At 45.8% G+C, this 21,918-nt stretch overlaps 3 protein-coding genes across 5 annotated transcripts; 2 read left to right on the forward strand and 1 right to left on the reverse strand.

Moving 5' to 3' along the window:
- The first annotated feature begins 86 nt into the window (after positions 1-86).
- Positions 87-8,016, forward strand: lrrc2 (leucine rich repeat containing 2). Its single transcript, XM_054774023.1, has 11 exons — positions 87-289; positions 571-702; positions 3,652-3,833; positions 3,915-4,012; positions 4,075-4,199; positions 4,270-4,426; positions 4,485-4,621; positions 5,790-5,935; positions 6,005-6,157; positions 6,226-6,392; positions 6,469-8,016. Exons 1-11 carry the CDS (start codon positions 242-244, stop codon positions 6,516-6,518), a joined length of 1,395 nt encoding a protein of 464 aa, XP_054629998.1. The 5' UTR covers positions 87-241; the 3' UTR covers positions 6,519-8,016.
- On the reverse strand, positions 7,712-18,771 carry mfsd14bb (major facilitator superfamily domain containing 14Bb). 2 transcript variants are annotated; one of them, XM_054774022.1, is made up of 12 exons: positions 14,033-18,771; positions 13,510-13,599; positions 12,252-12,314; positions 12,061-12,188; positions 11,732-11,846; positions 11,443-11,661; positions 11,254-11,367; positions 11,114-11,185; positions 10,918-11,030; positions 10,724-10,821; positions 10,505-10,647; positions 7,712-10,122 (listed from the first exon to the last, which is right to left on the reverse strand). In XM_054774022.1, exons 1-12 carry the CDS (start codon positions 14,087-14,089, stop codon positions 9,883-9,885), a joined length of 1,452 nt encoding a protein of 483 aa, XP_054629997.1. In that variant the 5' UTR covers positions 14,090-18,771; the 3' UTR covers positions 7,712-9,882. The 2 variants fall into 2 exon arrangements, with proteins under 2 accessions (XP_054629997.1, XP_054629996.1); XM_054774021.1 differs by having other exon boundaries at positions 13,510-13,602.
- Positions 18,772-19,196: 425 nt separating this feature from the next.
- On the forward strand, positions 19,197-21,842 carry spinb (spindlin b). 2 transcript variants are annotated; one of them, XM_054774033.1, is made up of 7 exons: positions 19,197-19,433; positions 20,042-20,101; positions 20,173-20,221; positions 20,289-20,380; positions 20,466-20,621; positions 20,691-20,924; positions 21,002-21,842. In XM_054774033.1, the coding sequence occupies exons 2-7, from the start codon at positions 20,050-20,052 to the stop codon at positions 21,199-21,201; spliced, it is 783 nt and encodes a 260-aa protein (XP_054630008.1). In that variant the 5' UTR covers positions 19,197-19,433; positions 20,042-20,049; the 3' UTR covers positions 21,202-21,842. The 2 variants fall into 2 exon arrangements, with proteins under 2 accessions (XP_054630008.1, XP_054630007.1); XM_054774032.1 differs by having other exon boundaries at positions 19,201-19,433; positions 19,928-20,101.
- Positions 21,843-21,918: the final 76 nt, after the last annotated feature.

The following is a 21,918-nucleotide window of genomic DNA, read 5'->3' on the forward strand; positions in this document are numbered from 1 at the left end:
TATAATATACGAACTTCAATCTAAAATTCTTGCAAGAATAACGGTGGTAGCGTCACGCTGTGGTCGCTGGGCGGCAGCAGCGGCCACAGCAGCGTAACGTTACAATGGCCCACGAAGAAGGCGAGACGTAAACAAGGAACATTTCACCCGAACAATCTGCGCACTTTATTTCACTAAAAGTCCCGTTTGGGACTCGACTCAAGTTATTTTTCACATCTTTGTGCGTCTTTGCTGATCCAAGATGGCGGCATGCGGAGGACAGATGAGCAACATGGAGTTATTCCAGCAGGTGAGGCGGAAGTCAAATACAGCGCAGATGTTGACGTTGTACTTTCCATAAACGCTCAGTTATTGTTCATCAAATCATTTAACTCAAGTAAATTCGCTCCTCCCTCCTGCAAAGGCGTTGACTTAATAATAAGAAAAGTAGTCTTTATGCAAACAAGTCTCACGAGACTAACTGTTAGCATGCTCACGCTAACTTAGCTTGCATGAAAATGTTGGTAAAAGACGATGAATGTGTTCAGAAGAAAGTAAGAACTCTTCCGTCTTGTTCCATGTTTTCTACAGGTGGCGCTGCTCAGTTGGTTGAGCTCCCAGAGCGAGGAGGACCGCGGCCTGCTGGCGGCGCTAACGCGCGTCCGCGTCGCCAAGGACCTTCTGGGTCGCCTCACGGGCCAGGACCTAGTGGATGCGTACAAGGTGGGCGCCGGCTTCGCCTCCTGACCATGCCTAGTGACATCACGTCATATCAGGGACCGTTCGAGCACGAATGAGCATAGCGTTATAAGTTATTAACGCCCTTCTTACTTTCACTGCTAACTCAAGTAACTACTTTTCGACTACTGTGTGTGTGTGTGTGCAGAGGGAGTGCATCTCGAGCGTGGTGGAGTTCGTGCGTGAGAACCCGCGAGCTTCTCAGGCCGACATCAATGCTTACGTGGAGAAAAGCGTTCTGCTGTTCGCCGCCCGGGTCAAAGCTGCTGAGGCGGCACCATTATTCTGATTTTTATTATCCTGCAAGTAGCCAAGTAATCTGATTACTATGGAAGCCCCTTTCTGCCACTGAAACAATGAAAATATCCCACTGGTAAATCATCATCATGAGATGATACAGTTGAGGTCAGAAGTTTACAAACAGTTGACCCAAAAATATTCAAGTCTAATTTTACCTTCTAATTTCAAAGAATTGAATCCAACTGCTCATGGTAATAATTGGGCACAGTGGCACCTTCATTTTATCAATGATCTTTCACACATGAAAATCAAAGGATAAATTTGTTAGCCCATTTAATGGAAAATGTCAAAATCATGATGGATCAAAGGTTTACATACACTGAATAACTTGGTTCAATTCCAGTAGTAGATGGTAAGATAATGTTATGTAATCATTGGTAATGGTCCACTGCCACCAAGTGACAACCTCATTGATGACTTATTACATAATGATATTTACATAACCATGCCATAGCCCTCCTGAATGTAGAAAAGGCCACTCCCCAGTGCTAGGTGGCCACTATGACAATTCTGCAGCATGGGGAAGTCGAAGGAACTTAGCCAAGACCTCAGAAGGCGTATAGTGGAGTTGCACAAGGAAGGATTGTCACTTGGAGCAATTTCCAGGCAATTAGATGTGCCACGACCCACCACTCAAACCGTTGTTGCAAAGTACAAGAAGCTTGGGACAACAGCTACCCTGCCAAGGAGTGGAAGGAAGAAGAAATTGACGCCAAGAGAGGAGCGAAACATTGTCAGAAAGGTGCAGAAGAGTCCCACAACCACCAAGAGGGAGCTCTGTCATGATTTGAAGGCAGCTGGCAAAGATGTGTCTGTTAAACGAGTTCTGCACAAGAATGGTCTCCATGGGTTCCAAGCCAGAAAAAGCCGTTACTCACAGAAAGGCATCGCAAAGCCCGTCTGAAGTTTGCAAGAGAACATGTGAACAAGGAGACTACATTCTGGAAGTGAGTTCTTTGGTCCGACGAGACCAAAATGGAACTGTTTGGCCACAACACAAACAGGTGAAGCCTTCAATCCGAAGAACACGATACCGACTGAAACATGGTGGCAGCAACACCATGTTGTGGGGCTGCTTTGCTTCGTCTGGCACTGGTACACTCCAGAAGATAGAAGGCATCACGAAAAGGAGCATTACATTGAGATTCTACAGAACGTCAAGACGTCAGCCCAGAAATTGAATCTGAAACGGAACTGGATCTTTCAACAGGATAACGATCCTAAACACACAGCCAAAATTGTGACCAAATGGTTCGAAGACAAGAAAATCAAGGTCCTGGACTGGCCTTCACAAAGCCCTGACCTTAATCCTATAGAAAATGTCTGGTCTGAGCTAAAAAAAAAAAAGTGTCCGTAGACGCAAACCATCAAATTTGACTCAGCTGTACACTTTCTGCCAAGAGGAATGGCCAAAGATTCCAGAAAGCTACTGCAGGAAGCTTGTAGACGGTTATCCCAAGCGACTGATGGCAGTTATCAAGGCAAAAGGTGGTCCAACCAAGTATAAATCATGTTGGAGGAGGTGTATGTAAACATTTGAGTATAAATCATGTTGGAGGAGGTGTATGTAAACATTTGAGTATAAATCATGTTGGAGGAGGTGTATGCAAACATTTGAGCCACTGAACTTCAGAAAATGTTATGTGTTATATAATTCTTGAATAAAGCAACTGTCTTCAATAAATCAATCAAGAAAATGAAGTAGACATCTGAAATATATTGTCATAAGAAAACAACATTTGTGGCATAAGTGTAAACCGCTAAAAATTGTGATAAAGTGTTTTTTTCCAAGGTGTGTGTAAACTTCTGATCTCAACTGTAAGTCTAAATGATGAGGTAGGAAAATGATGATGCAAAGTGAAAATGAGAGCCATAATAGTCAACTTGAGACAAATCCCTAATTGTGACGTAACATGTCGTAATGACAAAAAGTTGAAATGAGATCAAAAGTCCATAAATTATGAGACATAAACTGCACATGTGCAAAGTGCCATGTGACCAAGGTTCCAGTGAAGAAGGCACATGTGCAGTTTGTATCTCCTCATTTGGACCTTTTCTCACAATTCTGTCATATTTGATGTTTTCATCTCATTACTTTGACTTATTTTTCTAATTTTATTTTATTATTTCCTAATTTGAACATATCATCTCACATTGTAACTTTCCTTTATTTCATGACAATTTTTTTTCTCATGACTTTTAAAATCTTTCTCATAATTTGGACTGTTTCTCTCATATTTGACTTTTCATCTCATTTGGTCCTCATAATTCTGACTATTTGTCACTAGTAGTGTACATGGACTTCCATGTATGATGTGGAAAAGAATAAACATTTGATAAACAAGCTGACTTGTTGTGATGCATTGTTAGCGTGCTAGCTAGTATGGATGTTTCCAGCGGGCTATGTAAAGGTGATGGTGTCATGTGACACACACGGCGCGGTCACATCTGCTGCTAAAAATAACACACGCGCACACAGTGAGTCAACAAGTTAGCACTGGTGAAGACGTTTGAGGAGGTAGGAACTTGCTTTTGTGCTTGTAGCTAACAAAGATCATCTATTAATACAACTGATCACCTGTATTGTGCGTGTTTCTACAAGTTTGTTTGCTTTCCTGTCTTTGTCACGAGCAGAGGACCCACTCTGCTGTGGAAACACACACACCTCTGTGGAGCGTCATGACATTGGAGAGGAAGGCACATGTTCCCGCCTACGACGTGTTGGCGGTCAGAAGCCTGTGGGAAGTCCGTGTGAAGAAACACTGCCAGCGCCAAAAGAAGGAGCAGGAGCGGAAGGAGAGGAGCGCCCTCACCAAGTCAGACCATCACCACCTACTATGACCTTAAATGATGCCCTTTTGACCTCCATTAAGATGTGTGTGTGTGTGTGTGTGTAGGATCGAGCAACAGTGGCAGTATCGTATCTACTGCAAGACACATGAACGCAACCTGCTGAACATCTACCTCAACACATCTACCCCACACACACACGCTGGTACACACACACACACACACACACGTGATGAGGATGTCGATGTGAATGTAGCTTCCTGTCAGCAGAGCGTCCGTGTGGTGAGGATCCAGAAGTAAGGCAATCTGAGGGGTGTGGTCCAGATGTGAATGATGATGATGATGATGATGACAAGAAGTTGGTGTTCCAGCTGAACGGGGATCAGTGGAAGGTGAGCAAGCTAGCTAGCTAGCTAAAGCCAGCAGGTCAGGAAGTAAACGGACGGGCAATATTCCCGGCAGGACTTCCCGAGGGAACTGCAGTGGATGACATATTTACGTGAGTGGCACGTGACCGGCACCAAGATCCAGAAGCTCCCAGACTACCTGTCTTCCTTCACACTCCTCGCCGTGTTGGACATGCCCAAAAACGCCCTCAAGGAGCTTCCGCCCGACATCGGTGAGATGTTTGTGGTGTTTCTCGGCATTCCCGCCTTCAAACGGGCTCCTTTCCCCAGGAAAGCTGTCAGGCCTGAGGGAGCTGAACGTCAGCTACAACCGCCTGTGTGGCGTCCCCCCCCAGCTGGGAGACTGCCAGAACCTGGAACGGCTGGAACTTTCCGGGAACTCCAACCTGTGCCAGCTTCCTTTTGAGGTCAGAACTCTGCGCCGTGTTAGCATGCGTGCTAATTGATAGCGCTCACTCCCCGACACCTGAAGAGCTGTGCTCTGCTTCACTGCCTACACCTGGCAACATACCAGCAGGACCATATTTCATACCCAAATTTCACGTACCTTTTCCAGTGTGCTCACATGACCATACACATTGTTTTACTTTGATGGTAAAGATGAATCCTCACCGGTGATGACGTCTTCTTGTGGTGAACGTACACATGTGTACTTCATGGGCAACAACACGCCACCTTGTCTTCTATTTGGGGCATCTACAGCAAAAGCTCACTTTTCATCCTTAATTCCTTCCAAAAAGGTCACATGAAAACTGAATCGGATGAAAATTTGAGCGTTCAAAAACCAAAACATATGAAAACCAGGGTGTACCAGCAAAGACCAGGATGTGAGGAAAGCAGGGGTGTACAAAGATGATAAATAAGAATGAAAACTGCACTGTAAAAAAGCCAAAATGTAGAAAACCGTGATTACAAAAACTGAAAACCGGGGCACACGCTGAAATCTACCAAAACTGGAATGTACAGAAACTGAAACATACAAAAACCAGGCTGCATGAAAACCAGGGTGTACGAACAAAACTGGGGGTGCATGAAAGCTGAAATGTACCAAGACTACAAGTACACAAACCTAAACGTCTGAAAACCCAAATGTAAAAACAAACAGGGGCGTACAAAAAGTGAAACCTAGAAAAGCGAAAAGTATGGAAACTGAAACATAGAACAAGAAATGTACAAAAACCTGGGTGCATGAAAACCAGTGCGTGTGAAAACCAAAACGTACAAAAAGCAGGGTGTACCAACAAAAATGGGGGATATGAAAAACGAGATGTACGAAAACTAAGCGTACAAAAATGAAAATATACAAAACCTGTACAAATTCTGCAAAAAAACCCCGAAATATACAAATGAAAACCGGGGCGTATGAAAACCAGTGCGCACAAACATCAAAATACGCGAAAACTGTACAAAAAAGAAAACTTACAAAAACTGAGGTGTATGAAAACCAGGGCGTGTGAGAACCGAAACAGAGAGAAGCGGGGGTGTACTGTGCAGTGGAAATCACAGCAACTATGCTGCCTTCAAGGAATGTATTTTTAAAAGAGGGATGTGGAGTAACAGAAAGCCTTCCTGCAGTTGAGCGCGTTGAAGAAGTTGCGTCATTTAGACGTGGCCCAAAACAACTTTGCTTCCATTCCCGTCTGCGCGCTGAGGATGAGCAACCTGCAGCTGCTGGACCTCAGCCACAACAGACTAAGCGACCTGCCGCAGGACATGGACAGGTAGGACCTCACGCTCTACCACACACACAGCAGGGTCATGATGTGTGTGTGTGTGTGTGTGTCTGTCAGGCTGCAGCGGTTGCAGACGTTGTTGGTGCACCAGAACAAGCTGACGTATCTTCCTCACTGCCTCACCAACATCCCCACCCTCAACATGATCGTTGTCAGCGGAGAGGAGCTGGTTTGCATTCCCACCCTCCTGTGTAGCAACCCCTGCATCAAGTACACACACACACACACACACACACACCTTGGTCCAAACGTCCATCAGTAACACCTACACCCATCAGGTTCATCCGACTGTATGACAGTCCCGCCAGCGACAAGAAGGAAGATGATGAGGAGGAGAAACACGTGAGGAGGTGGTGGCGAGGACAGCAGGAGGAAGAGGACCTGATGAAGGACAGCAGCGAGAAGGAGTTCATTGAGGTCTACGTGGACACGCTCAAGGACAGAGGTGAGCGTCTCCATCGGTCCTTCAGCAGTGCACACACGGTCCAAACCTGCTTCTTGTGTCCCCCTACCCTGCACAGAGGACGTCCCCTACGCCACCACCAAGGTGTCCATTTCCTGTCTGCTGTGACGTCACCACCACAGCCTGGGTGCTAACTGCTTTCCCCTCAAGCGTGAACATTTCACATTGCCAGCCCCTGAACACACCACAGCTGTGTGCTATGAGATGCAAAAGTGAAGCACTACACAGCAACCCCGTCCTTTATGGACGTTCATTGCTTCCACAGTTGCCACCAAGTAGGACTCCTTATGTACAAGTGGAATATTTTGGTCATTAGCGCATTGAAAAGCTGTTAAACACTTTCTAAATAGACTTAACATCATTAGAGCCCTCTAGACATGAAATAACACCCCTGTAGTCACCTTCACGCTCCTATCACTCGACACCTAGTGGTCAGTGTAGACTACTACACATGACATGTCATGTACACGTCTTTCAATGCCTGATACACTAAGTCCCCAACTAACGAACACAATTGGTTCCAGACGACCGTTCTTAAGTGGAATTGTTCTCAAGTATGGGAAAAGGTAATATTAGCAATGATATAGGTACTACATGTACGTGTATACATACACAGTATATGTGTATTTATGTAAATATGAGTTTGGATGCAGTAGTAATATTAAACCAGGATAATGAATGAAAAAAACAATAATAAAAGTGATATAATAATACGTAATGATAAATGTTATTTACCTTTGAAGAGGAGTGGTCCAGCATAAGTCGTTGTGGAGGAGGAGTTATTGAAAAAAAGGACAAATGGTGGTGGTGGTTAGACTCTTCTAAAAGAGGTAGTGTCCTGTGGGTGGTGTAGAATTAAGCAGGCCTATTAACTCTTCATAAACTTTAATCACACGCTCTGTCCGGGTTGTATCATTTATCTTTCCATTTAGCTTTACACTGTATCTCCCCAGCGTCTAACTCTTCCTCAGTTGGTCTCATTAGCTCTCAGGCTGCATTAGTAGTGTCACAGTGCCCTCTACTGGTCAAGCATGTACAGTAGCAGTAGAAATACTGATTGAGCGACTGACTACACACAAAATAAAATAAAATATAGACCAGTCGGCTTGTGTTCGTATCCGCGGGTGTTCGCAAGTTGGGGACCTAGTGTATTTGGATTTGGCTTCATGTAGCCATTTTTATACTTGAAAATGCTTCATTTAGACGACATGTGTTGAATTTGCATATGTGTGGACTACTAATAGGTGGTATTGCATGTGTTCATGGCCACACGCTGGAAAAAGAAAGAAGTGGACGGCTAATAAAGGCTTGGATATTTTATTGTCCAGTGATGGAAGCAGGAGGCACATGAAGAAAATAAAGTGCAGATGACGTGACTGCAGTCTAAAAACACCGTGGAACAGGAAGTCACATGAAGGAACAGGAAGTTGGCATTGCCACGGTAACATAGGTGGACTCTTGGAATGTCCTTTGATGAATATGACATTATATATATATATATATATATATATATATATATATATATATATATATATATATACACACATATATATATATATATACACACATATATATATATATATATATATATATATACACACACATACATACACACACACACACACACACACACACACACACACACAGACCCTTTTCAAAAAATGAGAATGTCATGGAAAAGTTGTTTAATTTCCATAATTCCATTCAAAAAGTTAAACTTTCATAGATTATAGATTCAGGGCCCACAATTTAAACAATTTCAAGTGTTTATTTGTTTATTTTTACATAATTTGGGCTTCCAGCTCATAAAACCCACAAAAACAGGAATTCAAAAAATTAGAATACTGTGAAGAAATCACCATTTACTTCTCAGTTTTTGCAGGAAAAAAAGAAAGACGTTAGGATCACATCAAATCAATCAAAATATGGTACTTTCAAAACGATATGTCAATCTTCAATACTTGGTTGGGAATCCCTTTGCCTTAATCACTGCCTCGATGCCACGTGGCATTGAAGCAATCAGCCTGTGGCATTGCCTGGGAGTTTTGGAAGCCCAGATTTCCTTGATGCTTGCTGTCAGCTCTTCTTTGTTGTTGGGTCTGGTGCCCCTCATTTTCCTCTTGAGAATACCCCATAGATTCTCAATGGGGTTTAGGTCCGGTGAGTTGGCTGGCCAGTCAAGCACTGTGATGGCATGGGCATCAAACCAGGTTTTGGTGCTTCTGGCGGTATGGGCAGGGGCCAGGTCCTGCTGGAAGATGAAATCTGCATCTCCATACAGATCCTCAGCAGAAGGAATCATGAAGTCCTCTAAAACATTCTGGTAGACTGTTGCGGTGACCTTGGATTTAAGAAAGCAGAGTTTACCAACACCTGCACCGGACATTGCACCCCAAATCATGACGGACTGTGGATATTTCACACTGGACCTCAGGCAGCTTGGGTTCTGTTCCTCACCCGTCTTCCTCCAAACCCTTGGACCTTGATTCCCAAATGAAAGGCACACTTTACTTTCATGGGAAAAGAGGACCTTGGACCACTGGCCAACAGTCCAGTCCTTCTTCTCCTTGGCCCAGTGGAGACGCTTCCTACGTTGGCTCAGGTTCAGAAGTGGCTTGACCCGAGGAACCCGACAGTTGTAGCCCATCTCCCGGATGCGTCTGAATGTGGTGGTTTTTGAAGCTGTGACTCCCGCCTCATTCCACTCTTTCTGGATCTCTGCCAGATTCTTGAATCTTCCCTGTTTGATAATCCGCTGAAGCCCACGGTCATCTTTTTTGCTGGTGCATCTTCTCCTGCCACATTTTGCCCTTCCTCTAGACTTTCCATTGATATGCTTGGACACAGCACTCTGTGAACAACCAGCCTCCTTAGCTAAGAACTTTTGTGGCTTACCCATCCTATGGAGGGTATCAATGATGGTCTTCTGGCCAGTTGTCATGTCTGCAGTCTTCCCCATATTGAACCCAACTGAGACAATTGAACCAAACTGAAGCAATTTAATGACACCTGGGGAAGCCTGTGCAGGTGATTTGAGTTTAGTAGATGATTAGTGTGTGACACTCACTTTAAAACATTCATGCCCTGCAAAATTTGGGCTGATTTCTTCACAGTATTCAAATTTTTGAATTCCTGTTTTTGTGGGTTTAATGAGCTGGAAGCCCAAATTATGTAAAAATAAACAAATAAATACTTGAAATCATTTAAATTGTGGGCCCTGAATCTATAATCTATGAAAGTTTAACTTTTTGAATGGAATTATGGAAATTAAACAACTTTTCCATGACATTCTCATTTTTCGGAAAGGGTCTGTATGTATATGTGTGTGTGTATGTGTGTATATATATATATATATATATATATATACACACACACACACACACACACACACACACATATATATAAAAAAAGAATTCTGATAAAAGTAAAAAGGCTCCCATAATGTGCTGTGATTGGCCAGCCTGGCTGCCAATCACATGCTGCTGTCCTGTAAGAGCGGCTCAATGTCCTCCGCGTCACTAGTGGGCGTGGCCAGAACGACACCGGCATCCTGAGTGTGGGCAGTGGGCATGCCGCCGCCGGTCTTCCTGGCCGAGCAGGTCTTGATGTCGGCCAGCGGGGGGCGGCGCTCGGGGATGAAGACGGCTACAATGAGTGCGAACACCACGGTGCACGCTCCGAAGAGGAAGGGCGGCCCGGGAACACTCGACTTCTACGTGCGACAACAACGCTTTTATTTTGTGACCACTCACGTCCACACGAGGCAACAACGAGTCACACAGCTGCTTTCAAAATGCAGTTTTTTTTAAAACTAGCCTGTGGTTTATTACAAAAATAAAACTATATCATGTAGAATATAGTATATGTATTTATGGTTTGGCACTTTTTAGCATGTCTTCAACTCCTTTGTACTGATTGGTGTGTGTTTAATAAACAGAGAGAGACGTATGCTAATGCTAAGTTAGCATGAAGCTATGCTGCCCCCTGCTGTTCCAAGTGTGTACAATCAAGCTACTTTAACTTGGTTGCGTCTAAAATCCTTCCTAACACAAACTGCTTTATGCCATATTGTGCTTGTGTGTGTGTATATGTACCTTTGCGTGTTGCATGGTCCTGGTGGCCGCCGGCTGTACATCGCTGAGCTCCACGTTGAACAGGAAGAAGATGAAGCCATACAGAGCCGGACCCAAACCATTGCAGAGACCCCGGATCCCCGTGATCATACCCTGGACCACACCTGCGCACGTATGCGCAAACACACACGGTTACTACACAGGTAGTGCACGCGTGCGTGCGTGCGTGCGGGCACTTACCTTGCTGGTCAGCGGAGGCGCTGTGTGACACCAGAGCCGAGACCGCTGGGAACGTGATGGACGACATGGCTGCCACCGTTCCCGCCGCCCACATCATCCTGAAAGAGGAAAACCCCAGTTTACACAGGCGACACCACTTCCTGGTTCCTAGCTCGGCCCCCACGAAAAGGAGGAGGAGGAGGACGACGACTCACCAGGGCTCGGAGCCAAAGGCGTACCAGGCCAGCTGGAGCAGCTGGAAGCCCAGACCGAGAAGAACAGTGTTCTTGTTCCCCACGCTCCTCATCAGGACACTGAGGAGCAGCGTCTGCAACACACACACACACACACACACAGGTGTCAGGCTGGGGGAGGGGCCTCTAGCGTGATCACATGACCAGTGAGGAGCACCTGAGCGATGATGGACAGGACGCCCACCATGGCGATGAAGGCAGCAATGGCGGCGGGAGAAAAGTCGATGACCTGGAATACAACATGGTGTTTGCTTGCGTGGTGTGGTGGGCAAGATGGAGGAGGGGTTGAAAGGTCACCTGTCTCAGGTAGAGGAAGAAGCTGGAGTACTGCCCCGCCTCCGGCAGGTAGGACAAGAAGACAGTGACACAGATGAGCAGGACGGTGGAGTCCTTCCCGACGTGACGCAGCGACTGAACAAACAAACGAGCCCTCAGCTGCCAATCGCACGCGAGCGAGCCCCCCCCCCCCCAATCCCCCAGACTCACGGCGAAGGGGTCGGCCTGCTCCCAGGAAATGGGGAAGCCCCACGACGTCAGACGCATCTTGTCGGGCAGAGACTCCGGGACCGCCAAGAAGACGAAGGCAATGTCAGCCACAGAGATCACTGTGGCGACCAGCACCACCAGACTGTCGCCGTACTTTGCCGACAGGTACGCCCCGATGGCCGGGCTCGTCACCAGGCTGGCGGCGAACGTGGCCGACACCTGACCACGCCCACAAACATGGATGCTTTGTCACGTTTACTCTGTGTTTGTGTGCGCGTGTGCGTGCTACCAGGCCGTAAGCGGTGCTCCTCTGCTGCTCGTCAGTGATGTCCGCCACGTATGCGAAGACGACCGAGAAGGTCACGGCAAAGATTCCCGACACGGAAATGAGCACAAAGTACCACCTGCGCATGCACACGCACACACGCACGCACACACACACACACACACACACACACACACACACACACAAAAAGGGTCAAACCTCCAAGTAGATTAAACAAATTCCAGTCACATGCTGGCGCTTTGGAACGCTGGGAATGCTCCTCCTGGCGCTGAGACGCTCACATGGTGGTCATGTGACTCAGCAAAAACAACAACGGGAGGGTGCCGCCTCACCAGGGGCTGATCCTCATGAAGGGGATGGGCGCGCACGTGAAGAAGACTGTCATGAGCAGGAAGGACTTCCTGCCCCAGATGTCCGACAGAGCACCAATCAGAGGAGCCGACAGGAACGACAGGAAGCCCTGACGAGGCACACTAACGTTAGCATGCTAGCCCCACACACCTGGTGGCGCGTGCAGACTCACCTTGACGCCTTGGACGAGTCCGTTCATCAGGAAAGTGTGCTGTGGGAATGTTTCATGGAGAACCTGAAAGAACACGTTGCTTAGCTAGCAGTAGCGATGGGACGAGCGACATTGGTGCGTCAGCACTGTGCCGAGAGCTCAAGAGTGAAACCCCGTATCGGTGCGTGTATTGCTTTGAGAAAGAATCACGTGTCCGATACAGGAACTGTATCATTTGGATGTGCCACGCCAAAGTGTGTTTATAAGAAAACAAACTATCAACATGTCGTGGGTTTGTTGGATGGAGTTTTGCGTAATTATGGATCGTTCTAAGAAGTTTTCCCCAGTGTGGAATAATTTTGATCTTGGGACGCCAAACAAGGTTAATCTTTTTCTCCTTTGAGCATTGTTTACTGTTATATAGCATTTTTCATGGTGGCGCATTGCACTCACTTTATCAATTTATCAAGTGAATGACCTGTGATACATATGATAGTCAGTTAAAGAGCCTTACAGTTGCTTTATTCACTTCATCTCGTAATTACGAGATCCTGATCTCAAAATCATGAGATAGGGTGTCTACTTTTTCTCTCTGCTCACCATCGTCATCTGTACCATGTGAAAGAGTATTTTCTAAGGCTGGGGAGCTGGTGTCTAAGAGGAGAAATCGCCTTGGAGCAAAGACACTCCAAAAACTTTTGTCCCTCAATAAAAATTCATAAATAACTTTTTTGTCTTTTATTTCATATGATTTAACAGTTAAGTTGACACTGTTGTTGTCTCTTCTGTTGTTGTTGCTTAATTTATTGGTATTTATGTTTATGTTCTTATTCTTTTTCTTGTGTTTTCTTTCTTTTTTGGGGAGAATGAACAGAATAAGAATTTCATTGCTTAGTATAACTACCTGTTTTACTGTGCATATGACAATAAAACTCTTCAATCTCTTGAAAAATGTGTACATAAGTTAAAAATTGTAACTCTGAATTGTAACTCAAATTTGCTATATTTTACATACCAACTCAGTTTAGCATTTACACAAACAAGGAATTTCTTTACCTGCAATGATTTTATAACTACTGCAGGGGTCACTATAGGGTGACCAACACAGTATCAATACAGTGCCGACAGTTTGTGCAGTGTGTCGATACACTCCTTGAGGTATCATCGTCCCACTAGCTAGCAGCACACACGACTGGTACCTGCCCCACTTCCTGTTCAGCAGCCATCAAAGCAGTAGGAAGACAATTTAGCGCAAAAGGTGAGTGGGCGTGTCACTCACAGTCAACATGGGCGTGGTCAGCAGCCCCCAGGCGAAGAACTCCAGGAAGATGACCACCACAGCGTGTATCACCTTGGCTCCACCCCTCACCTGCTGAGGCCACACGAGGAAGCGTCAGTGGAAACTATTTCCTGTGCCATCACCAACTTCCTCTACCAGCATCATTTTTAGCCACACATTTGACAAACTTTGTTAGTCACAAATGATGTTTTCAGCTAAGACAACAATACCCGCTGGACTTTTGTTCTCAAGATTCAAGAGTTTTATTGTCATATGCATAGTAAAACTCTTGACTCTTGTTCTGTTGGAAAGCCAAGCGTTAACTCCCGTCAGGAAGCCTTTAACAATAGATAAAAAGCCGAAAGTCCTCAACCTTAAAAGGGAGAAATAAAATACCATAACTAAGGGTTAATCTACGTTAGCTACCACTGTTCCATGCTACTTTACAAGAATACAACGCTAGTTTGGATTAGCTATCACTGTTAGCCGCGAATGCTAATCCAGCCTGCTAGCTCGCGCTTACCGAGCTGCGGACCAACATGTCGTTGGCCTCGTGCGTTGTCTTCCCCGGCGGGATCATGTCACATCGTTTCGGTGTGTGTGACGAAGCATCGCCACGCGGTGTCTCCGTCTCTTCCAGCGTGCCAACTCGGACTAAGTTTGACGGCAACGTCAACTTGTGCTAAACTGTGACCGAGGCTTGGCTTTTAACTGACATTCCTCAGCTCTGATTGAGTCCAATGGCGCGTCAGTATTTTGCTCACCGGGATGCGTCGCATGTGCGGTGCAATCGGCGACTGCCCGTGTATCGACTGGAGCTGAGTCTTTTCGTCACGCTATCAAAGTCTTTGAGAGTCACTACAAAGTTTTGTTGAAGAAAGAATAAAAGCCAAACGTTGTTTTCCCTTGCTCCGATTATACTGATAATGTATCCGATTGTGTGTGAACGCTTTGCGTCATCATCAGTAACAAAACGAACGCACTTCCTAAAAAAAAAGAAAAAAGCCTGTTTTGCATTGAAAGTCTTCCCAGATCAGCCTGTGTTCTTTTAATGCTCTCCACCAAATGTCGGACCTCGACAGCTCAGACTCTAGATCTTCTTCTTCTTCTTCTTTTAGTTTAATGGCGGGTTGCAACCATGACTTTAAAAGGTGCATACCGCCACCTACTGTACCGGAGTATGTAACATGGGCCATATACAGTATCTTACTTTATGCTATCTTAGATAGTGAGGAGACTACTTATACTACTACCACTAATAAAATATTCTAATACTTATCTATATTCTATTATATAATCCTGTGTCCTTCAAATATTCTATCACTGCCCTCTGTATATCTCTTACCCCCTCCCCACCTGTTCCTAAGATACCCTCAATGCTCCATTCCCTTCCTATCTTCTTAATTCTTTTCCTTAACGCTACACGTTCTTCCCTATATCTCTTGCAGTGTAGTACTATGTGTTCTACGTTCTCTATACTTTTACACTTCATACATACTTTTGATTTACATTTCCCTATCAAAAACATCTTGTCATTGAACCCGGTGTGATTGAACCTCATCCTAGTTAACACTATTTCCTCTTTTCTGTTTCTTCTCTGCACCCCTTGTGCACTGATAGATCTTTGTACTTTATAGTACTTTCTCCCGCTACTACCCTCGTCCCACCTATTTTGCCATTTCTCCATCATTTGTTTTTGATTATTGCCTTTACCAGCAGGTACATTTATAATTTCATTCCTGTCATCCCTCATTCCCCTCCACCCCTACATGTGCAGGTACCCAGCAGAACCTTATTTCTATTTTGAACATGTGTAGTTGGAATACAATCCACACAACGTAGCACTCTATCTGCTTTTATTTCCTCTATCCATTGCAGGCCAATAATCATTGCTATCATTTCTGCTGTATAAGCCGAGAGCTGGTCAGGTAATCTTTTAATGATGCTATAGTTCATTGGTGGTCCATAGATTCCAATCCCCACCTTCCCTTCTTCGCTTTTTCATCCATCTGTATACATATCTACATAAACCTTCCCGCCACATGGAATCATAAGCCTTTTCAATATCAAAGAATACAATATTCATCAACTCTTTCATTTTAAAGCTTTTCTCTATTTCCTGACTTACTCTAACTACAGCATCCATTGTTGATCGTCCTTTTCTAAACCCACACTGAGAAGTTGTAAGTAACTCTCGACTTTCAAGGAAATAGTTAAGTCTTCTGACTAGAACTTCCTCCATCCATTTGCATAGATGTGATGTTAGAGCAATAGGTCGATAATTCACAGGGTGTTTTGGATCCTTACCGGGTTTATTAAATGCTAATATTCATGCACCTTTCCAGTGTTTGGCTATTTTCCCTTCTTCCCATATCTTGTTCAATAAATATCATATTTCCTGCTAAGTTGTGGGACATAATATAACTCAACTGGTCTTCTCCTGTTGCAGTATCTTTACTTTTATTTAATACTATTAGCAGTTCATTGATATTCATTTCAACATCCATCACACTCTCCTCACCATCCTGTCTTAGTAACACATCCCTATTCTCTTTTATCGTCCTCTCCTTCCCTCGTCTATGATTTTCATCCAGATGGTTTCCACTGTGCACCCCTGCAAGCTTTTTCCCCAGCACATTTGCTTTTTCTTTATCAGTCACATACATTGTTCCATTATCTTCTAATGCAGGTATTTGAACAAACACGTTTTTCCCACTCATCTTCTTCAACATTGACCATACATCTCCTATCTTGATTTCCCTTCCTATGGCAGAGCAATAATCCCTCCATGCCTTTTGTTTACTGTTTTTAATTACTCTTCGGGCTATAGCTTTTTTCCTCTGATAATTTATTACATTTTCTTGGCTGAGGTTCTTCCTTAACCTTCTTATTGTGCTATTTCTTTCTTTTCCAGCTGTTGTGCACTTTTCATTCCACCATGGAACCATTTTCCTTTCCCTCCAATTGACTTCCAAGGTATACTTTTCATTGCTGCCTCTATGATCTTATTTGTCATCTTAACTGTGCATTCCTCTATGCCACCTTCCATTGCTATTGAATTTGCTGCTTTGCTACATTCCTCCCTGAATTTTCCCCAAAGCACCACTTTTTCTGTCTGGGTCTTTCTTTCACATCTACTTGGGTGTCTGTTGTCCAACGTCTGGGGAAACGATCACTGCCTATACTTGTGTTTTCATGTACATTCCATTCTCAGGAACTTGCCAAGTGATGTTAAACCAATCCAAGACATTCTATTTGAGCGTATATCCCAGATCTCTCTAGCACCATGCCTCCTTATGATCTTCTCCAATGGTTCACCATCTAATAGTTGACACGGGTTATACATATGAATCATGATGACATTTCTATTTGCTTGATGTCTTTCAAGAAGCACACATTCTATTTCAGTTCATGTTGCTATTCTATTGGATGTTATTCCATCCCTCACAAACGTTGCTTTTCTTTTCTATGGAATGGCACTGATTCATAGCCATGCAACACATCATCCACATGTGGTCTAAGCCATGTTTCTTGCACACGTATCATATCAGGTCTTTTCCTACTTTCTCTTCTACATTTCTTAAGTTCTTGTCCGTTTGCTATGAAACTTCTTGCATTCCATGGTAGGATGTGGAGTACCGTGATGTGTTGGATGAACGTTCTGAGGTCCTGCATCATTGTGTAGAGTCAACATAGCATGTATTTCTTCTGCTTTCAGGTCCTTGATGTTTAAATATTGTTCTGCCGCTTCCACAACCGCTTTGATCCTGTCACTTTTCCTTTCCTGCCTTGAGGCCACATTGATGACTTGACATATCAAAGCTACAAAGTTCTTTTTCCTTACAATTAATGTTTCTTCTTCTGTCCCACTCTTATGGTTACATTACTGTGGGGGGTGGTCCATTCTAATTGAGATCTTCTATGGTCTGTTCTCTGAGGAAGTCCTCCTGCATGTCCTGTCTGGTCTATATGAGTTTCCTGATTGTCTACTGGTTTATTTTGCTTAATTACACACATACCTATATTCTTTACTGCTTCAGCATATGATACCTTATTTTCTCTTTTGTATTTTTGCACTTCTTTGGCATGTCTTTGCACTTCACAGCCACCATATGCAGCACTGTGTTCTCCTCCACAGTTGCAACATCTTAGTTTAGCATGTCTAGCACACGTCCCATAGTCATGTTCTCCACCACACTTTGCACACCTTTGCCTCCACTGACATTGCTGTGCCGTGTGTCCCATTCTCTGACATTTATAGCATCTTAGTGGTTGAGGGATGTACCCCCTCACCCTAAAATTCATACATCCTATACGTATGTCTGCCGGTATTGTCTTTTCAAATACAAGTAATACAGACAAACTGTCACTTTTTACTCCTCCTCTGCTGGTTTGGAGTCGTCTAGCTTCTGTTATTTTGCCACCTCTTATTTCTCTCTTCACCTCATCCATGGACATTTCCATCGGTACGTTTGATAGAACTCCTCTTATTGCTGCTTCCTCTCCTGGTATGTGTACTTGTATTTCTCCTCCATCAAGGTACTTCAACTTCATCATATGTCCTTGCTGCTGATATTAGTATTCTTCTGTTATTGAGCATTTTGGCATATTTAACTTTCCCTATTTCTTTTTCAATTGCTTTAGTCAGATGAACTGGGTGAAAATGTCCTTTATCTTTGCTCATTGTAATAAGAACTTTGTATTCTTCATCTAACTCGTCTTTGCCGTTTGTTTTAGCTCCTATTTTTTTCTTTGTTTGTCTTCCATCATGATCTTTCCCGCTGCTTGCTTCTGACCATGACTGTTTCCTTGCTATTTTAACCTGTGTGTACTCCATCTCCTCTGCCCCTTCGTCTCTAACATCATCTGAGCTACAGCCCATTGTTACACTCACGGTACAGTTTGGTTGCACTCGCACTTCAGCTCCCTCCGCACCACCGCCACCAGCTCTTCGTATCTCTTTTGGTTTGTTGCAGGTCGTGGCGCACCGGTCTCGTCGTACCGGGCCCATATAGGCCGTCGGCCGAGACCTATGCAGTCCACTTTCCACAACCCACCTCCAGTCCAGATATCAAATCTCTCAACTGTATATTCAATACTTATTATTCCTTATCTCGCACTTTTCACGCTTCAATTTTGGCGCCCCGAGCATTCGACAGTCACTTCCGCTTCCGTCTTCTGTCGTTCCAGCTGAAAGCGCTTAGTCCAGACTCTAGATCAGCTCGTGTGTCTACATTAACGTGTTTTCATTGCACAGGCGCTCGAACGCAGTTGTCATGTGACCATGCACCAAGAGAAGCCCGGCCCGCGCGCCGCCGTGACGAACGCAACAGCTCAGTATTTCGCAGGAAACAGCTGCTGCTAGCCCATCACAACTGGCAACACACTATTTGGCAAGAGGAGAAAAGGCGGGACTCTTCGGTGGAAGAATGTTGGCCCGCTTCCGGTTGTGTATTTTTAAATTAAAAGTCACTGCGCTATTAGGATTGACTATCGAAAACCTTGACAGTAATACACGTTTGATAGGCATCATTACTCGAGGATTGTCTGGTTTTCATCAACTGTACTGTTTTAAACGAGTAAGGGCATTGTGTTGTATTTCGAATATCTCCTTTGTGTAAAGTATACTTACCTCAAAATAACGACACATGGATGATTTGGTTATCACTGGACAGTTTAGTCCTCGATGACCTTACGTGGACGCGGATTCGAACATGTGACATTGCGTGCGCTCACAGTACCAACCACTGGTGCATCGTTTTGTATTCAGGCTTTAACTTTGGAGGCAGCGCGCCCTCACTTCCGCCGTGTCTGCCTGTTAGCACGGCTAGCTTGGCCCATAGGCGGCCCCGTTGGTGGCAAAGAGGATCAGTTGAATCTAGGAGTTCGATCACGATTGTGGGGGGCAGCCGATCGTCTTGTCGGTAAGGAAGCGGAAGGTTTGACGGCACGCAGCCGTTTTTGTAGAGCTTTGTCCTTTCGCGCCAAGGTGCCGTGTTGGCGCCCGCGTTTGTCTCTTCTCAGCCGCCCACCCCAACCTCCTCCTCCCCTTTGTTCACTGGCGCATCGTTTGGATGCTACTTTTGTGATGCTAACGAGGTTAGCATCGTTAGCTCAAGAAGACGACACGTTTTGCGCTTTTCCTTTTTTTTGGTCAGTCTTCTCGCAACACGCGCGGCGGGTTCACGACGTCACCGCCCAGAGAAAACATGTGACAACACGCGCGTGCATGTGAACAGATGACGGCCTGACAGTGACAATGAATGGTACACGTGTGCATGTAGATGACGTCACAACGTTTTGGAAGCAGGAACCATCAAGATACCCAATTCCTTTGTCCGGTCCTGGTTCTGGTTTTCAAGTTGTTGTTTTTGAAGAATTAAACTTTTCAGATGAGTGTTTTTTTTCTTCCCCACAGCTGGAACGTGTCCTTTCCCGCCAGGCTCAATGCTTCCGGGCCCAGTCTAATTCCTGGTGCTCCTCCTTTTTTCCCTCCCCTCCCCTCCCCCCACCGTCCCTCCCCCTCCCGCAGGTGTATGAATGAAGACCCCCTTCAAGAGCCCCGAGGCGGCGCGGCCCAGAGCGGATGGAGGTGAGCGTGCAGCCATGTTGGCATGCGGTTGTGGACGTTTGTCTTCAAAGCAGGGTGACTTTGTCTTCCAGGACATTCGGGCGTGTCCGCCAGCATGATGAAGAAGAAGAATCCACACAAGTGAGACACAGGAAGCGTCTTTTTGTACAGAGGGTCAGGTGTGTTACTGTGTGCGTTGTCCCCCAAGGAAGCAGAGGTGTGTGGTGCCTAGTAGGACTCTGTCGCCCCCCAAGAGGAACATGGTGGGATGCAGGATCCAGCACATCTGGAAGGAGGGCAGTAAGTCATGTGACATTTGCATTCAGGCGGGATGTGCGCTGTGGGAATGGGGGTCATGTGATGACTGCCTTTGTGCACCGCGCAGGCAAGTCGTCCCAGTGGAAGGGGACGGTCCTGGACCAGGTCCCAGTGAACCCGTCCCTGTACCTCATCAAGTACGACGGATTCGACTGCATCTACGGCCTGGAGCTGCACAGCGACCAGCGCGTGCTGGGCCTTGAGGTTCTTCCAGACCCCGTTGGTGAGTCACCACATCAGGCGGCGTCCCACGCTTACATATGGACATATCGTACGTTTTTCAATGTCGTAGCGCCGGCACGGGTGAGCGATGCGCCGCTGGCCGACGCCATGATCGGGAAGGCGGTGGAGCACATGTTCGAGACGGAGGACGGGCCCAAGGAGGAGTGGCGTGGGATGGTTCTGGCTCGGGCTCCCATCATGACATCGTGGTTCTACATCACCTATGAGAAAGACCCGGTCCTGTACATGTACCAGCTGCTGGACGACTACAAGGAGGGAGACCTGCGCATCATGCCCGACTCCAGTGAGTGGTGCCTGAATGCAACACTGTGCTGTAGCACATGCTAATGCAGCTAGCATGACCTCTTCCTGTGTGCACAGACGACAACGCGGCGGCGGAGCGTGAGCCCGGCGAGGTGGTGGACAGCCTGGTGGGCAAGCAGGTGGAGTACGCCAAAGAAGACGGCGGCAAGCGTTCGGGGATGGTCATCCATCAGGTGGAGGCCAAGCCCTCCGTCTACTTCATCAAGTTTGACGACGACTTCCACATCTACGTCTACGACCTGGTCAAGACCTCTTAAGGCCGCCGCCCTGCGAGCACGCCCACATTGCCCCCCCAAAAAACATTTGTTGTTCTTTTGAGAACACTCACCAAACATGCTTTGAGGGGGGGCTCTAAGCTCCGCCCCTTTGGGGGTGACACCAGCTGTCTCCGTCCAATCACAGGCTCTACAAGGACAGGAAGTTGTCGCCCCTTCCAGGACATCAGAGGAACCCACTTCCTGTCTTTCCCTCTTGGTTTAAATTGTAAATTGGTTAGCACGGCTAAATGTTAGCTACACATTTGCTTCACGGTGGGAGGTCAGAGACTGGTGGCCCCGCCCCCGTGCCCCACGTTTGGACTTGTAGCCTTCTAGAACCCGCTCGCTCATGTCATACACGGTTCCTTTGATTCTGCCATTGTGGAAGAACCAAGCGTGAGCAAGTTCCGGTTGTTTGTCTGTGGCGGTTGCCATGGCAACTGGGTGGAGTGCACGAGGTCTAAATAGATATGACGTGTTGCATGTCCGTGTCGTCTTTCGTTTGGGACTAACCTTGGGGGGGGGATTCCCTTGGACACTGCTGACTCAAATAAACTTTTTTTTTTTTTTTTTTTTTTCCCATTCACCAAAACCCGCTCGCTTTTCTTACGTCACTCTCTACAATTGACACTAGAGCAGGGGTGTCAAACTGGTGCCAGGGAGGGCCAAGACACTGCAGGTTTTCTTTCCAGCCAGTCACTAAAGCAGGTGATTTTA

The sequence above is a fragment of the Dunckerocampus dactyliophorus genome, chromosome 4, assembly GCF_027744805.1.
Source record: "Dunckerocampus dactyliophorus isolate RoL2022-P2 chromosome 4, RoL_Ddac_1.1, whole genome shotgun sequence".
NCBI lineage: Eukaryota > Metazoa > Chordata > Actinopteri > Syngnathiformes > Syngnathidae > Dunckerocampus > Dunckerocampus dactyliophorus.

Excerpts from the sequence above, each read along its gene's own strand:
- lrrc2 (XM_054774023.1), top strand. The coding sequence starts at position 242 with ATGGCGGCATGCGGAGGACAGATGAGCAACATGGAGTTATTCCAGCAG. Across the intron at positions 3,834-3,914 it reads GAGAGGAGCGCCCTCACCAA|GATCGAGCAACAGTGGCAGT; the intron begins GTCAGACCATCA and ends GTGTGTGTGTAG. Across the intron at positions 4,427-4,484 it reads GGAGCTTCCGCCCGACATCG|GAAAGCTGTCAGGCCTGAGG; the intron begins GTGAGATGTTTG and ends TCCTTTCCCCAG.
- spinb (XM_054774033.1), top strand. The coding sequence starts at position 20,050 with ATGAAGACCCCCTTCAAGAGCCCCGAGGCGGCGCGGCCCAGAGCGGAT. Across the intron at positions 20,102-20,172 it reads GCGGCCCAGAGCGGATGGAG|GACATTCGGGCGTGTCCGCC; the intron begins GTGAGCGTGCAG and ends TTTGTCTTCCAG. Across the intron at positions 20,381-20,465 it reads GCACATCTGGAAGGAGGGCA|GCAAGTCGTCCCAGTGGAAG; the intron begins GTAAGTCATGTG and ends TGCACCGCGCAG.
- mfsd14bb (XM_054774021.1), bottom strand. The coding sequence starts at position 14,089 with ATGATCCCGCCGGGGAAGACAACGCACGAGGCCAACGACATGTTGGTC. Across the intron at positions 11,662-11,731 it reads GGAGCACCGCTTACGGCCTG|GTGTCGGCCACGTTCGCCGC; the intron begins GTAGCACGCACA and ends GGGCGTGGTCAG. Across the intron at positions 10,822-10,917 it reads GCCTTTGGCTCCGAGCCCTG|GATGATGTGGGCGGCGGGAA; the intron begins GTGAGTCGTCGT and ends TTCCTCTTTCAG.